This window comes from Lepidochelys kempii, chromosome 1 (assembly GCF_965140285.1).
Source record: "Lepidochelys kempii isolate rLepKem1 chromosome 1, rLepKem1.hap1, whole genome shotgun sequence".
Taxonomy (NCBI): domain Eukaryota; kingdom Metazoa; phylum Chordata; order Testudines; family Cheloniidae; genus Lepidochelys; species Lepidochelys kempii.
Window position 1 is genome coordinate 61,185,175 of NC_136380.1, and position 18,572 is coordinate 61,203,746.

General features: G+C 39.9%; 2 protein-coding genes across 6 annotated transcripts in view; one reads left to right on the forward strand and one right to left on the reverse strand.

Annotated features, from left to right (window-relative positions):
* LOC144930624 (uncharacterized) overlaps positions 1 to 18,572 on the forward strand; it is a 459,911-nt gene that overhangs the window by 74,533 nt on the left and 366,806 nt on the right. The gene's annotated exons all lie outside the window — the stretch shown is intronic.
* The window catches only part of GTF2F2 (general transcription factor IIF subunit 2), a 127,551-nt gene that overhangs the window by 16,479 nt on the left and 92,500 nt on the right, over positions 1 to 18,572 (reverse strand). For all 5 annotated transcript variants that reach the window (XM_073345025.1, XM_073345014.1, XM_078853070.1 and 2 more), the window contains 2 exons: positions 10,051 to 10,150; positions 202 to 345 (listed from right to left, as the gene is read on the reverse strand). In XM_073345025.1, coding sequence (XP_073201126.1) covers positions 202 to 345; positions 10,051 to 10,150 — 244 coding nt within the window. The remainder of the gene's footprint in view (positions 1 to 201; positions 346 to 10,050; positions 10,151 to 18,572) is intronic.

Sequence of the window (18,572 nt, forward strand, 5' to 3'; positions counted from 1 at the left end):
TTTAGTTCTGAATAAATGTATCTTAAAATTGTGTGCCAACTTTCCTCTCTTTAGTATAAACACACAATAAATACATTTAAAAGGTATATTTTTAAGACTATGTACTGTAAGTATAAAAGACATATTCCTAATCATCAATATATTTTGTGGTGGTCATTACTGAAAAATATGTTACGAAGGCTATTATAAACACATACATACCACAGGCTGTTTGGTTATGTCCACCAAGTCCTTAATGTTGTAATACTGGTGTTTTTCAAAGGCAGAAAAAAGCATGTCCAACACTTGCTGTTTATCAGCCCGAGCTCGTTTTCCATCTTCTTTTTTCTTTTTTTCATACTCAATCTATGAATTAAAATATTTTTTTTTAAAAAGATGTACATGCAACACAATCTCTGGGTATTTCTCTATACAGAGTACTACAGTATCTATTTTGTAAAAAACCCATCTATTTAATAAAACATTTTGCAGCTACTTCCTGCCTTTCCTTTCCAAAAAATCAACATGTGAATGATCAATCAATCCCTAGTACCTCTAACACATAGATAAATAATAACTCCACTTCACAAATAAAGGAACAGATGCAGAGAGATTAAGTGACTTGTCCAAAGCTAGAGAGAGTTCACATCCCAGTGTCAGAACAGGGATATGAATTCAGAAGTTCTCAGTGTACACCTCTTGACGCAGTCAACTTATTTTCATTCTCGGGTGCATTTTGGTGATTTATTACACTATAATTATTCTGAAAGTCTATGTTTCTTAAATTTGAGAAATCTTCAAAAGAGCAGCAAGTCAGCAACATTTGCAAACTGCACCAGTCAATAAAGTGGGTTATAAAATACCATCTTGATTGCCAAGACCTACAGCATAACAGCTGGACTCCACAGAAACTACAGAATGCGCACAAAAATCCAGGCAGTCTACTTTTTTGTTTTAAACAGTACACAGACATTTGTATCCAAAGCACTCCACTGAAAATCCAACAGGCAATGAGCTAGGACATCCTGCAAATACTGAAGAGATATTATGGCTTTCCAACATTCTTATGACAGGTTTCAGAGTAACAGCCATGTTAGTCTGTATTCGCAAAAAGAAAAGGAGTACTTGTGGCCCCTTAGAGACTAACCAATTTATTTGAGCATAAGCTTTCGTGAGCTACAGCTCACTTCATCGGATGCATACTGTGGAAACTGCAGAAGACATTATATACACAGAGACCATGAAACAATACCTCCTCCCACCCCACTCTCCTGCTGGTAATAGCTTATCTAAAGTGACCACTCTCCCTACAATGTGTATGATAATCAAGGTGGGCCATTTCCAGCACAAATCCAGGTTCTCTCACCCCCCCACCCCCATACACACACAAACTCACTCTCCTGCTAGTAATAGCTCATCCAAAGTGACCACTCTCCCTACAATGTGTATGATAATCGAGGTGGGCCATTTCCAGCACAAATCCAGGTTCTCACCCCCCCCCCACACACACACAAACTCACTCTCCTGCTGGCAATAGCTCATCCAAACTGACCACTCTCCCTACAATGTGTATGATAATCGAGGTGGGCCATTTCCAGCACAAATCCAGGTTCTCACCCCCCCCACACACACACACACAAACTCACTCTCCTGCTGGCAATAGCTCATCCAAACTGACCACTCTCCTTACAATGTGTATGATAATCAAGGTGGGCCATTTCCAGCATAAATCCAAGTTTAACCAGAACGTCTGAGGGGACGGGGATGGGAAAAAACAAGGGGAAATAGGCTACCTTGCATAATGACTTAGCCACTCCCAATCTCTATTTAAGCCTAAATTAATAGTATCCAATTTGCAAATGAATTCCAATTCAGCAGTTTCTCGCTGGAGTCTGGATTTGAAGTTTTTTTGTTGTAAGATAGTGACCTTCATGTCTGTAATTGCGTGACCAGAGAGATTGAAGTGTTCTCCGACTGGTTTATGAATGTTATAATTCTTGACATCTGATTTGTGTCCATTTATTCTTTTGCATAGAGACTGTCCAGTTTGACCAACGTGGCAGAGAGGCATTGCTGGCACATGATGGCATATATCACATTGGTGGATGTGCAGGTGAACGAGCCTCTGATAGTGTGGCTGATGTTATTAGGCCCTGTGATGGTGTCCCCTGAATAGATATGTGGGCACAGTTGGCAACGGGCTTTGTTGCAAGGATAGGTTCCTGGGTTAGTGGTTCTGTTGTGTGGTATGTGGTTGTTGGTGAGTATTTGCTTCAGGTTGGGGGGCTGTCTCCCGGCCAGGACTGGCCTGTCTCCCAAGATTTGTGAGAGTGTTGGGTCATCCTTCAGGATAGGTTGTAGATCCTTAATAATGCGTTGGAGGGGTTTTAGTTGGGGGCTGAAGGTGACGGCTAGTGGTGTTCTGTTATTTTCTTTGTTAGGCCTGTCCTGTAGTAGGTGACTTCTGGGAACTCTTCTGGCTCTATCAATCTGTTTCTTCACTTCCGCGGGTGGGTATTGTAGTTGTAAGCATGCTTGATAGAGATCTTGTAGGTGTTTGTCTCTGTCTGAGGGGTTGGAGCAAATGCGGTTGTATTGCAGAGCTTGGCTGTAGACAATGGATCGTGTGGTGTGGTCAGGGTGAAAGCTGGAGGCATGTAGGTAGGAATAGCGGTCAGTAGGTTTCCAGTATAGGGTGGTGTTTATGTGACCATCGTTTATTAGCACTGTAGTGTCCAGGAAGTGGATCTCTTGTGTGGACTGGACCAGGCTGAGGTTGATGGTGGGATGGAAATTGTTGAAATCATGGTGGAATTCCTCAAGGGCTTCTTTTCCATGGGTCCAGATGATGAAGATGTCATCAATATAAAGCAAGTAGAGTAGGGGCGTTAGGGGACGAGAGCTGAGGAAGCGTTGTTCTAAATCAGCCATAAAAATGTTGACATACTGTGGGGCCATGCAGGTACCCATAGCAGTGCCGCTGATCTGAAGGTATACATTGTCCCCAAATGTAAAATAGTTATGGGTAAGGACAAAGTCACAAAGTTCAGCCACCAGGTTAGCCGTGACATTATCGGGGATAGAACACTATCTATCTTTAATCTCTCCTCATATGGGACTTGTTCCAAACCCCTAATCATTTTAGTTGCCCTTTTCTGAACCTTTTCTAATGCCAGTGTGTCGTTTTCGAGATGAGGGGACCACATCTGTACGCAGTACTCAAAATGTGGGCATACCATGGATTTATATAAGGGTAATAAGATATTCTCCCTCTTATTCTCTATCCCTTTTTTAATTATTCCTAACATTCCATTTGCTTTTTTGACTGCTGGTGCACACTTCATGGATGTCTTCAGAGAATTATCCATGAAGACTCCAACATCTTTTTCCTGATTAGTTGTAGCTAAATTAGCCCCAAGTATATTTGGATACCATGGGGTGTAGTTTTGGGATGGGCTGGTAAGCACTGAAGTTGCTGTTTCATCCCCTGCAATCCTTTATACAAGATCAATTTTTCTTTCTTTGTTTACCTTCACAGTGTGTCACTAGACTTACTGGAAGGCTGCCAAGATGCCCTATTTGAAGGCGTCATTAATACAGACATGTATTATATTTCTTCAGCAGATGGTTAATACAAAGATGATGAAAAAGATGTGTTAGGTGAAAGTAAAAAGTTTTCTCTAAAAAAACATTTGAAAGAAGCTTTAAAAGGTTCTATATTCTTTTCAAAACTCTTTTTTTTAAAATAAAGAACTATTCTGTACTCAGTGAAACACCCCTACAATTATCATTTCATCCTGCAAAGAAGCTACTCTAGTGAACAAATAAACGCAATTAATTTAACAATGAAATTCACAGTCCAACTCAAAATGGCTTTCTTGGTCTGCCTGGTATTCTGAAGTTCAACAAAATGTGCATTTGCTGAAGAGATTCCACGCTGCGTGTTGAAGTAAGGTCTTGTCTACACTCTAAACTTTTTCTGAAAATTGTTCTACTTTTTCAGCAACAGCAGGAGCATCAGTGTAAGACATGGTACTTGTGACTTCTGGTGTTTCAATCATGTAGTCTAGCCAGGCTGTGAGCAGGGTTACATGGCAGGGTGGTAAAAATCTATGAGATCAGCCTATATTTAGTACTCTCACTGTTAGTACAGTGGAGTTGTACCAATACTATACCACAGGTGGGAGAGTTTCAGACATTCTCAGTGTAAATGCAGCCAAAATGAATCAGGTTGAGTCAAGCTGGAGGAGTTCTGTGGATATGCATAAGCAGAAAAATGGAAGTGATAGGCTTTGTGCAGAGAGACTGGGAAAATTATAGGGTTGGACTGGGTAAGCAAGGTCCATGCCAACAAAGGACAGAAAAGAGGTCTCCATGGGAGACAGCAGCAGCAAATAGGAGCAGTCACAGGGGAAGAGAGGCTAGTGACAGGCAGGGCTTGCAACTGATTTGAAAGCGGAGAGAGAAGCTACTAAAGGAAAGGAACTGACAGGTGAGGGAAGAGAGTGGTAAACAGTGATGGATGCTGGAAATGGGGAGTGACGGCAGTACAAGGGGAAGCAATGGTCTTAGAAAGATGGTGAAGGGCTTTGGGGGCCCAACTCTTTCAGCCTGACTGGAAGTTCTCCAGTACCTGAGGGCCAGGGGATGTCTATGTATGTGGGACAGGTGTCTGGGACTGGTAATAATATGGATGAATACCCTTTAAAGAAAGAACACTATTTACTGCTAAGGTTCTCTACATACAATTTAATTTCCCATCACTATATTTTGTACTGTAAAGTGCTATTTTCCCACTCATGTTTATAAGCGCTTGAAATTAATGTGGTCTGTTAGTCTGCAGAGACACCTAAAGGGAGCACAAATCCCTAAAATATTGTCTGAAGCTTACATAAATAGTGAGTACTTCAGAAACTTTCTCAACAAGGAAATGGGGACAGTTATTAAACCAACATCAAGATGTTTAGAGCTAGATGGTGAATAGACCTGTATTTGGAGGGGGAAAGGGACAAGATATTTTCCCACCACTTTGCTCAGTGACACTCTAAGTAGGAGAGGGAATGAAAGTGGATTGGGCTCTTATTGTGGGAAGAGATGCAGCACCTTTTGAAAGGATGTATCTAGAGACAATGCCTCTGAAATGCCCTCCCTATGTTTTTAATTTAGTGCCCATCATCATAGTTTCTAAGGGCTGAACAAAATTAAGACACCCCAAACCAAGAGCTTTTCCTTCTGTTTCTATGAGGGAAACAAATGTCTCGGGACCCCATCACTGCAGGCAATAACTTACATGCTACAATCTCACTCTTAGGGCTCAGGCCTCGCAAAATTATATTAATCTTAAAGTCAGTCAGATTTCAGGCTTGAAATATTGACCAATATTGCTGCAAAAGCATCTGACAGACTATACAAGTCTTGTTGCTAACGAGGCCATGGTAAGCTCCATACAGAGCAATATCTGCAGGATTCAATTTAAGACTTCAAGAGACTTGGGAAAATGAAAATAAATACTATTTGACCATGATTTGATAATACATTCCTCCATATAGTAGGTGTTTATCACTCTTGTTGTGGTACAAATGGTTGAAGATTATTAGGTAATGTTAATTATTTTGCACTGCACGTAAAAGTAATAACTTTTTAAAAAATTAACTCAGAGGTGGTCTTATTGACTGTATTATCACCTAACAGATATTATTCTGTTTATTAGCATTGTTAAAACAGACAAACTGAAAGTGATGTAGACACAGTTAGTGGAGCCTAGAGAGCTTTGTTAGCATATGATAAAAGACAGTAAAGCAACAGAAGTCTCACAGCCGTGAGAACATTGTTATAACACTACAGGCAAGCATGGCATTTATAAATACATAAGGAGAAATTCCCTTCCCCAAAGAACTAAAACTCTAAGTTACATTTACCAGTTACATGATAAATTTTATAATTTACAATATTCTAGTGAGAAGGCAGGGTTTAATTTCATTTTGGGAGAGAAAGAATCTCTCCCCCTCCATTCTCGTACTGATGGATGAGGGATGTCATTCAAAAAAATGAAGAAAAAAGATTGTAGATATCACTTCCCCTGCCCACTTCTAGTTCTTCTTCCTACCCTTCCCTTTTGTACCTCCCATCATGGGGTAGTGGAGGGCGAAGAGGTGGAGTTATACTCTTGTCTCACTTATTATGCACCTTCCCGTCAGTAGCTCCACCCCTTTCATTTGTATTATTGTTCCTTTCATTTTTACCCTTCTTGGGACTCTCCCTCTTCCATGGTAGATGATTGTCCTTCTTCCCCCTTCCCACATCAGTTCATATTTTCCTTTTTCTTTCCTCTCCTCTGATAACTGCTGCCCTTATTAGAGCAGTGTGGTATAACTGAGACTATTGGGATGAGCTTAAGAAAATAATTTCAGCCTGAAAAGGTCAGGAAAAATCTAATTGTGAGATTTTAAAAGATTGTGGAATGATCTTTTAAGAGAAATGGGAGAAGACTCATCATTTGGGACATCTAAACCTAGATTCAGCAGACTGGAGAAGTTACTGAAGAAAACAATCCTGCACTGGCATTTGGGGGTGGGAAATGAAGGAGGGATGATATGATGTACATGATCTATTTTAATAGGCTTTTTCCATCAAAAGTTCTACAACTAACCATACTGGATACGTACGTCTTCTGGATGTTTATATCAACACGAACAGCTGTGCAAACTGCTGACAATGTTAAAATTTGGGTACTCCCATATTACAACCATGTACTCATTACGGGTACGCCTACACAGCAACTAGATATGGGCAAGCCAACTCAGACTCATGGGGCTTGGGCTACGGTGCTGTTTCATTGCTGTGTAGACATCTGGGCTTGGGCTGGTGCCTGGGCTCTAGGAACCTGTGAGGTGGGAGGGTCCCAGAGCTCAAGCTTCATTCCACATTCTGTCCACATTCCGCCCCCAGGGCCCCGCCTCCCAGGGTTGCGGTGGTGCCACGTGCTCTCCCTCCTGCCGTGCTGGGGAGGCTGCAGCACCACTGCTATGCGCTCTCTCTCTCCTGCCACTCCGGGGCTGGGGAGAGGGGGCTGCGGGCACTAGCCAGCCCGAGGTAGGGACCAGCGGTCGCCGTGGGGAGGATGTGGGTTCCAGGGGCACAGAAGGGGCAGGGCCTCGGGTGGAAGAGGCGTGAGTCTGGGGGCTAGCCTCCCCCAGCCAGTGGTTCACACGCTGCCCATGCTCCAGTCTGAGCCCAGAAGTCTACATAGCAATGAAACAGCACCGCAGTCCAAGCCCCATGAGCCCACATCAGCTGGCATGGGCCAGACTTGGGTTTTTCTCTGCTGTGTAGACATCCCCTAGGAGATCTAGTAACAGCCTGGGGGGACAACTGTGTAACAAGACTGTTAAAAGCTGTAGTATCAATAGCATCATGACTGTAATCTATAACTAGACTAAAACTTTAGGGCTTGTCTACACACAAAAGTTACCGCTTTAATTATAGTGATATAGTCAAAGTAGTATAACCCCCTAATATGGTGTGATGTTATCTTATTAAAATATGACCGTACAGACCATTGCTACAACCACTGTTATATATTTGCAACAAATCTTGTACGAAATGTGGCATGTAAGGTGTCTATGGAAAGGTTATGATTCGTTGAATATAATTATGTTATTTGTATGCATGTATCATTTTTGTATTTGAAGTTATAAGTATTGGCTCTATACCTATATTTCAAACGTTTGCTCCTGGGGTAATGCCCACAAGGTAGTTACCCAGCACATCTCAGAGGGACTATTCAAATTAAGTGGCCCATCAAAAGGACACTTAACTCACAATGGACCATGGGAGAAGCCCATCCAAACTGAATGGACTTTCCTGTAGATGTTCCATCTGAAGTATAGGTAATGGCTGCCTGCTATGACTAAGCAAAATGAAGCATGGACATGAGACTTGCCCATCTGACTCCACACTCCCATCTTTTACCTGCAATATTCCATTAGCTGTGCTGAGGGCTTTGTTTGAAACAATGGGTTTCCTTCCACATGGAAGAAGCTATAAAAGGCCCTGGAAATCCCTCCATTTTGCCTCTTTCCTGCTCAAACCTCTGAACTATGGACTTATACTAATGGGAGCATTCTAACCAAGAGACTGAGGTCCTTCCAATGATTTGAAAGCACCCACAGACTTAACAAGCCAGCAGTTTATTCCATCACTGCTACAAGTCTGAACCAAGAACTTTGCAATTATTGTATGTATTTGATTCCTTTAACCAATTTTAACTCTCACCTTTCTTTCTTTCTTTTTATAAATAAACCTTTAGATTTTAGATATTTAAGGACTGACATCAGCGTGATTTTTGGGTAAGATCTGAGTTGTATATTGACCTGGGTATGTGGCTGGTCCTTTGGGATCAGAAGAACCTTTTATTTGATGAGACTGGTTGTAAAGAACCACTCATCTTTAAATCCAGTGTTTTTGGGGGTGATACAAGGACTGGAATATCTAAGGAAACTGCTTACCTGACTTCTTGTTAGCCAGTGTGGTGAGAGAGAAGTTTACTGTTGTTGCTGGTTTAGTATATTTATGGAGGAATAACCACCAATTTGGGGTGTGTCTGCCCTATTTCTCAGGAGTTTGTCCTGAATTTGGTATTCTCACTTGTGACCCACAAAAAAATGGTTACAGTTGTATGGATCCACGTTTACTGCTGTAGCTTATTTCAGTATTGGAAGAGGAATAAGTTATACCAGGATAAGGCAGATGCATGCTGGTATAACCGCATCTACACTAAAGAGTTTACCAGTATAACTATTTTGGTAAAAAGTCACACTCTTAACTGAAATGAAATCTGTGCGTAGATCAGTCCTTAGACTATAGCTACTATAAAAGCAGTGTGTGCTGAGAAAGGAATGATTATTTTGTGACCTGTTAGAATAAGGGTTTGTGTACACTATGGGGATTACAATGGCATAGCTACGCTGCACTAACCCCATAATGTAGATACAGCCTATAGTGACAGAAGAGGGTTTTCCATCACCGTAGGTAATTCACCTCCCTGAGTGGCAGTAGCTAGGTTGACAGAAACATTCTTCCATCGACCTAGCTGCATCTATACCAGGGATTAGGTTGGCATAGCTATGCCACAAAGAGGAGTGAGTTTTTCCTACCCAGAGAGATGTGGCTACATCAATCTAAATTTTAAGTGTAGACCAGGTCTTAAATTGGATTGTATTCTACAGTAATGGTTGTGTACCATACATGTTGTCATTTGTTTTATGTAAATAAAATCTTAACCAGAAGTACAAAAGAGCAAATGACTCATACAGTGACTAATTCTTAGTGTGACTTAATTTTAACAACGTTCCTTCCATTCAGCATCTAAGTTGCTTATTATACATGCATACATACAAATTACACAAAAAAGGATCTTTTAAGAAGGAGGGCATTATAGCTTGTATTCATATCAAATGACACGGACCTGCAATGTGGATGTAATATTATTAGAGTAATTGATAAGGGAGTATGTACTATGAAGGAATAATGATGCAAAGATTTACCAATTGTTTCCTGTCATTCAGGAAACTCGCTGCAAAGGATTAGAAGTTAAAGATACTTCCTTAGCCTTTCACATCTGCAGAATACATTATTGTTATTATGCATGATGCAAAAGTGGAATGTACAATCTCAGGGTACAGTATTTCTGCCCTTAAGGCCACAAAATTGAATTTCAGACATGACTAAAGATGAGAGGTAATAAAAACAGCAGAAAGAGATTGGGGAAGGAAAAACAGGAAGGAGAGTTCTGCTATGCCTCTGCCATGCAACAAAGGGGAATTAGAATCAGCAGATCTTAGCCACTGGATTGGCGCTGGACTCCAGAGAGAAGGAAGTTATCCAGGAAACAAAACATAGGCAGAATCTTTATATCACAGAAAAAAGGATTTTCAAAAGGCGAAGACTTTCTAAACGAAAAAAAGACACACAAAGCCTGGACCTACAGAGGAGTCACTGCACAGATCAACTATATTCCTGAGAGACTTGTAGTGATTAAGATTAGCAGGGAAAAAGATTAAAGTAACTTACGTTATACTGATGATTAGCCACAGGTTTATAATTGGTTGTTACAGCTTTGTCCAATTGCTGTGATAGTCTTACAGGTTTAGAAGATTCTTCTATCTGTAGCCTTCAATAGAGAAAGAGTATAATTATTAAAAACTTCACAATACGTACACCACTACTGAATTTATTCTAAGAATCAACAAGTATGGACCAACTCTAATCAAAGGTGAATTGCAAAGAAAAGTAGTATTTGTACACTCTGCCCCCTTTTTAATATTTATAATTGTTATTTTTTTTCAAATACATCAAATATACCATAACACCAGATTAATCATAAATCTTTTTATTTTTTAAATCAGGTCTGGTCTATCCTATTTTTGCTCGAGAACTCTATGGACTGCTAGGAAAACTTGGGATTAAACCATCCAGAAGATATTAAAAACAATTGAGTGGGGATGGTCAGATTTATTAACACATAATTTAACTCAAAAGCATGACAAACTCTTGAGAGAAAAAGTTTTCTTTGTTAAAGATTCAAATCCACACCTCTAGTTCATTCAATGGAAGGCTGTGGAAAACACTCACTTCAGCTATGCAGTCCTCCAAGGAGCCTTCCACCACAACTAGGAAAGAATAGTCTTAATGTCCCTAGTATTTTAAAGATAAATATAAAAACATGCAGAAGAGACTTTTCAGGCCTTCATCTTGCATGACAAAGAAGCAATAAAGAGCACAATTTTTTTTTTGCAAGTCACTTGTAAAAGGCATGAATGCAGGGATACATTTATCCAAGTTTGGAACAACATATGATCAGTCAGCATGCTAAGATATATAACAAAAGTGACCATAAAGCAGTCTCTTAGTCCAAAGTTACTGTACATCAATTTTTGAATGCCTAGTTTAAGGTTCAAATTTACACAATTTTTGCTAATTCCATCACACTAAAAGTAATTTAAGGACAAAGGAATTATTGTGCTGGGCCAGACCCAGCCCTCCATCTTATTCAGTATCACTGGCACAAACAACTGCTTCAAAGGAAGGTGCAAGAAACCCTGCAGTAGAAAGTTATAGGATAACTTGCCCCCAGAGAAAATTTAAATTAATTTCTGCTTGACATCACCACTTAAATAAAACAAAACCTTTCAAGCAGTGAAATAGTTTTTCCGTAAAGGCACACTTTACAGATACAAATATCAATTTTTAATCATACATGATCCAAGTATTGTATAATAGTAAATAGGGCTATCAAGTGATAAAAAAAAATGCATCAAGCTTAATCACACTGTTAACCAAAAATAGAATACCATTTAAATATTTTTGGATGTCTTCTACATTTTCAAATATATTGATTTCAATTACAACACAGAATACAAAGTGTACAGTGCTCTCTTTATATTTATTTTTGATTACAAGTATTTGCTCTGTAAAAAAAAAGCAAACGGTAATAGTATTTTTCAATTCACCTAATACAAGTACTGTAGTGCAATCTCTTAATCATGAAAGTTGAACTTACAAATGTAGAATTATGTACAAAAAATCTGTATTCAAAAATAAAACGATGTAAAATTTTAGAGCCTGCAAGTCCACACAGTCCCACTTTTTGTTAAGCCAATCACTCAGACAAACAAGTTTGTTTACATTTGCAGGAGATAATACTGCCCGGTTCTTGTTTACAATGTCGCTTGACAGTGAGAACAGGCATTCTCATGGCACTGTTGCAGCCAGAATCGCAAGGTTTTACGTGCCAGATGCACTAAAGATTCATATGTCCCTTCATGCTTCAACCCCCATTCCAGGGGACATGCATCCATGCTGATGACAGGTTCTGCTTGATAAGAATCCAAAGCAGTTCGGACAGACACATGTTCATTTTCATCATCTGAGTCAGATGCCACCAACAGAAGGTTGATTTTCTTTTTTGGTGGTTCGGGTTCTGTAGTTTCCGTATTAGAGTGTTGCTCTTTTAAGACTTCTGAAAGCATGCTCCACACTTCATCCCTCTCAGATTTTAGAAGGCACTTCAGAGTCTTAAACCTTGGGTCGAGTGCAGTTGCTATCATTAGAAATCTCACATTGGTACCTTCTTTGCGTTTTGTGAAATCTGCGGTGAATGTGTTCTTAAAAGGAACAACATGTGCTGGGTCATCATCTGAGACTGCTATAACATGAAATATATGGCAGATTGTGGGTAAAACAGCAGGGGACATACATTTTTCTCCCAAGGAGTTCAGTCACAAATTTAATTAACATTTTTTTTTTTTAACAAGTGTCATTAGCATGGAAGCATGTCCTCTGGAATGATGGCTGAAGCATGAAGGGGCATACGAATGTTTAGGATATCTGACATGTAAATACCTTGCAATGCTGGCTACAAAAGTGCCATGCAAAGCCGGTTTTCACTTTCTAATGGCACTGTAAATAGGAAGAGGGCAGCATTATCTCCTGTAAATGTAAACAAACTTGTTTGTCTTAGCGATTGACTGAACAAGAAGTAGGAATGAGTGGACTTGTAGGCTCTGAAGTTTTACATTGTTTTGTTTTTGAGTGCAGTTATGTAACAAAAAAAAAATCTACATCTGTAAGTTCCACTTTCATGACAAAGATTGCACTACAGTACTTGTACGAGGTGAACTGAAAAATACTATTTCTTATAATTTTTACAGTGCAAATATTTGTAATAAAAAATAATATACACTTTGATTTCAATTACAACACAAAAAGAAAAGGAATACTTGTGGCACCTTAGAGACTAACCAATTTATTTGAGCATAAGCTTTCGTGAGCTACAGCTCACTTCATCAGATGCATACTGTGGAAAATACAGAAGATGTTCTCATACATACAAACCATGAAAAAATGGGTGTTTACCACTACAAAAGGTTTTCTCTCCCCCCACCCCACTCTCCTGCTGGTAATTACTGTATTTATTTGTTTTGATTTTGTGCTTGAAAGCAAAAGACCAAAAAATGTTATATGCCTTCTAAGCAGTCGCTAAACAGATAATTACCGCTTCTGTGGTTCATAAAACTTTTATAGTTCTTTACATTTTTTCCTGGATTTACTTTAATAATTAAAGTTCTGTTACCCTAAAAGAAACAGTTAGAGTAATTACCAGCAGGAGAGTGGGGCCGGGGTAGAGAAAACCTTTTGTAGTGGTAAACACCCATTTTTTCATGGTTTGTATGTATAAGAACATCTTCTGTATTTTCCACAGTATGCATCCGATGAAGTGAGCTGTAGCTCACGAAAGCTTATGTTCAAATAAATTGGTTAGTCTCTAAGGTGCCACAAGTACCCCTTTTCTTTTTGCGAATACAGACTAACACGGCTGTTACTCTGAAACCTGTAATTACAGCACAGAATACAAGATGTATGAAAACGTAGAAAAACTTCCAAAATATTTAATACATTTCAATTGGTATTTTATTGTTTAGCAGTGCAATTAAAATGCAGTTCATCGCAATTAATTTTTTTACTCACGATTAATTTTTTTGAGTTAATGCGTGAGTTAACTGCTATTAATTGGCAGCCCTAATAGTAAGTGAACCATGACGTCTCTCTGGTACTGAAGAAAAAACACTGACACTAAGGCCACACAAAATACAACACCTGAAAAACCACCAGATAATATAAAAAATCATGAGATTAAAAACGTCAAAGTTCTCTGATCTCTTTAGTTCTGCTTGTTCCTATCCATGCACTTGTAAAATATAGTTTGAAAAGATACATTTGAAAACCACTGTGTCAGATATATAAGATTAAATCCAACATAGACTTTTACAGTTTACATTGACAATGGGAGAATCTGCTCTTTTTGTCTCTAATAGAAAAATAAATTATAATGACAGAAACAATGTGTTTATTTTAGAGAATTTCAGAAGGAAAATAAGTTAAGATCTACTATATACAGCTGCTGGAGATTCAATAATCATCCTTCAAATCTAGCATCTCTGAGCACTGGGTCGCAGTCAGATTTTCTTCTACAGAGATATATATTCCACTTCCTTTGGGATTTTTGCAAATTATTTGTTTGATAGTTTCAGGGTGTCTTAAAAATACATCTGCCTTGTACTCTAAACCCGAGTTAAGAATGCCAACATTCCTAATTAAAGCCAACCCTGAACAAAACATAGTTTAAAACACCTTCACTACATAAGTATTAGCCAATTTTTCCTCTAACTGTCTGGGATTAGTTTTCCACTGGGGTTTAATTTAATTCTTGCCCATTGCCCCCAGCTCCTGTTCTTTCAAATGAAAGCAGCATTTTTTTATTTTAAAAGTTTCTTTTGTCTTCTGGTCTAATCAGTTACTGTTACATGTTATTGATTTGGTTACCAAAGCACTCTCAAGTGCATAGACTGATTTTTGCAGAAGGGATGAAGAGGACAAAACAGTGAAAGTAAATTTGAATGTCTTCTCCCCAGCTCCAATGGACATCATAACCCAAATTCTGCCCTGTTCTCAGTTTCATGTAACCCATACGTGAGTGAGGTTAAACACGGTGAAATTCAGGACATTATATGTCAGTCTCTCTTCCCCTTTTCCTCTCATTTGGCAATGTGGGTCTTTGAGTCTTCCTCATGCCCGATTTTTTCCCCTGATTCACTTGTCTACTACAAGGCCCCTCTTTTAGGCAATCCTCCTCCTAGAAAAGGAGGACAAGAGACAGTTCCTGACAAAATCGCTCAGTGCTGTTCCTTGTCTTTGCCAAAGCGGTTTCTAGAGATGAAGTAGGTATTGTGTGCTAAATTCGCATTTCTCAGGAAATACGTGACTATAGCTTAGGTTTGAATTCAGATGCTCTGCCATTAGCCCACTAGAACAACCTCCTCAAGGCCATTTCAGTGTCTCTACTTTTCTCTTTCTGGTTATTTTAAATTTCCCTCTTGTTCCCATCATCCCTTCACACCACCACACAGCACCCTTGCAATAGTGAAGGATTGTACCTATGCTGCTGAACATAACACATCCCCAGTAGCACTGCCAAGATACAATGTGTTCTACGGGCAAATGCTGAGATATGGTCTCCTCTTTAGGATTCCCCACATGAGCAATTTAATAACACTTAGTAAATAATCATCTAATTATTTACGTTTCTAAAGCACTGTACTGATGTTAGCTAATAATCATAGACGATTAGGGTTGGAAGAGATCTCAGGAGGTCATCTAGTCCAACCCCCTGCTCAAAGCAGGACCAACCCCAAATAAGTCATCCCAGACAAGGCTTTGTCAAGCCGGGCCTTAAAAGCCTTTAAGGATGGAGATTCCACCACCTCCCTAGGTAACCCATTCCAGTGCTCCTCCACCACCTTCCTAGTGAAATAGTGTTTCCTAATATCCAACCTAAACCTCCCCCACTGCAACTTGAGACCATGGTTCCTTGTTCTGTTATCTGCCACCACAGAGAACTGCGTAGCTCCATCCTCTTTGGAGCCCCCCTTCAGGTAGTTGAAGGCTGCTATCAAAACCCCCCTCACTCTTCCCTTCTGCAGACTAAACAAGTCCAGTTCCCTCAGCCTCTCCTTGTAAGTAATGTGCCCCAGCCCCCTGATCATTTTTGCCTTCCGCTAGACTCTCTCCAATTTGTCCACATCCTTTCTGTAGTGGGGGGGCCCAAAACTGGACACAATACTCCAGATGTGGCCTCAGCAGGGCCGAATAGAGGGGAATAATCACTTCCCTCAATCTGCTGGCAAGGCTCCTACTAATGCAGCCCAATATGTCGTTAGCCTTCTTGGCAACGAGGACACACTACTGACTCATATCCAGCTTCTCGTCCACTGTAATCCCCAGGTCCTTTTCTGCAGAACTGCTGCTTAGCCAGTTGAACCCCAGCCTGTAGCAGTGCATGGGATTCTTCTGTCCTAAGTACAGGACTCTGCACTTGCCCTTGTTGAACCTCATCACATTTCTTTTGGCCCAATCCTCCAATTTGTCTAGGTCACTCTGGACCCTATCCCTACCCTCCAGCGTATCTACCTCTCCCTCCAGCTTAGTGTCATCACAAACTTGCTGAGGGTGTAATCCATCTCATCATCCAGATCATTAATGAAGATGTTGAACAAAACTGGACCCAGGACAGACGCCTGGGGCACTCCGCTTGATGCCGGCTGTCAACTAGACATGGAACCGTTGATCATTACCCACTGAGCCAGCTTTCTATCCACGTTACAGTCCATTCATTCAATCCATACTTTTTTAACTTGCTAGCAAGAATACTGTGTGAGACCATATCAAAAGCTTTGCTAAAGTCAAGATATAGCACATCCACCGCTTTTCCTGTATCCACAGAGCCACTTATCTCATCATAGAAGGCAATTAGGTTGGTCAGGCATGACTTGCCCTTGTTGAATCCATGTTGACTGTTCCTGATCACCTTCCTCTCCTCCAGATGCTTCAAAATGGATTCCTTGAGGACCTGCTCCATGATTTTTCCAGGGATTGAGGTGAGGCTATAGTTCCCCGGATTCTCCTTCTTCCCTTTTTTAAATATGGGCACTATATTTGTCTTTTTCCAATCATCCGAGTTTTCAGAGATAATGGCCAATGGCTCTGCAATCACATCAGCCAACTCCCTCAGCACCCTCGGATGCATTAGATCCAGACTCATGGACTTGCGCATGTCCAGCTTGTGCATGCCTAAGAACAATGCGGGGAAGTTTCCCCATATTACAGATATGGAAACAGAGGCATAGAAGTTAAATAACTTGCCCAGAACTGGATACTGAGTCTGTGGCAAAGCCAGGACTAGGACTCATTGGTTCCTTGCTTCTAACCCTGTGTTCAAGTCCACTAGATCTCACTGCTATTGTGGTAATAGGCCAAATGTAAACCAATGCCTTTCCATTCTGCACATTCCTTCCTACCAACAATTCCCCATTACAGTACATTTATCAGGTAAATATATTTGTCTATAGCTATATTAAAACCAATCTGAATACCTCCATCTTCTTCTAGGGTTAGTGGGAACTGAGGGCACTTAGCATTTTGCAGGATCAAACCCTGCATACTGATATGTGACTTCAATACTGAAATACTCACTATGGCTTTTCAACACCTCCAGCCACTGCACTGAATGGAAAACAGCCATAGAATATTAAATCTTCTGCACAGATGAATATAATCTTGATAAAATAACACTACTTTCAAAATAAAACTGAAAGTATGGGTTTGAACACCTCATAATACACGGGGAATAGCCTTATGATTGTTATGCCAAAATTGCTGCTGCTCAATTAATCAGAAATTTTGACCATAGTTAATGCAATCAAGAGATCTGCAAGCACAGTACCTGTTATGGATTGGAGACCATTTAAGGCCAAAGAAGAGCACTTCCATGTTTCAACATTTTAATTAAAATTATATTAAAATGCACAAACTCTTACTATCCATTTCAGTGAAGCTTCTAAAAATTAACCTACTTTGCATACAAGCAAGACAGTAATTTCTTACATTTACATTTCTTAAAAACAGTTGCCATGCAGTCTAGTATTTTTATGTTAACACTAGAGCAGTGGTATTTTCCAGAATACCTATGTCTGCCGTCTTCAAAGAGTGACAGGCCTTGTGGGATCTTTGTTTTGACTAAATATATGTCTGTAACCGTTACGTTTTGAGCGCCACATTTCAATACTAAGCAAAAGAAAAGCAGTCATGAATGTAATGTGAAGCCCCCGCCCCCAATACAGAGTATTTGTAAGGAGAGGTTGAAAAAATTCTTGCCTTTATGGAGAATGAGAGAGAATTCTACCAAATGAAACTTGCAAGCCAATTCAACCTGTTTGAGCAGATGTTGGCAAGCTCACTTCCAAGATGTACCACCTTCCATTGGCAGCAATTCTCCAGTTGAAATCACTGTATCTGTCACCCACTAAGGTCTAAGAAATATTAATGTGGTAGTTCAATGTTTCTTCTGATTTCTGCACTACAGGTTCCCTGAGTGTGATCCATGAACCACTGGTGGTCCACAGAAAGCTAGCTGATAACATAGGGGCTAACTTTTCTTCCTGTTTCCAGCTGCTGAACTGCACTATAGAAAGCTAAAAATATATCAATTTCCTAAAATCACTCTTTAACATAAGCAATTATTGCACTTGCCACAAAGATGTTCTGCATTTGTAAGTGGGAGGAATGGTGAGCCATGAGATATTCTTTTTAATATGTGTCCACACTATGAAAATGATGGACAACCTGCTCCTTCCATCTCTTGCCCCATTGGACCATCTTTCCCATTTTTTGTTTTCTTATGTCTTCACACTGTCTTGTAGAATTATTGCATCCAAACACATCTCCAGATGTTTTGAAACATCGGGGGTCCATGTTGGATAACATTCACAATATTTTCCTCTGGTACTCTGATGCCAGCTGCTCTGTCACTTTGCTCAGAAGCCCCAGAACGTGCAGTTACAAACAGCTGAGAAGCATGATAGATACAAACACACTAATATTGTTCCAGTAGTTGACAGAACTTTGCAGTGTGGATGAACTAAACCATGTTTGGTCCATAACAGTGTAAAAGCAGTTCTATGGAATAATTCTACCCAACA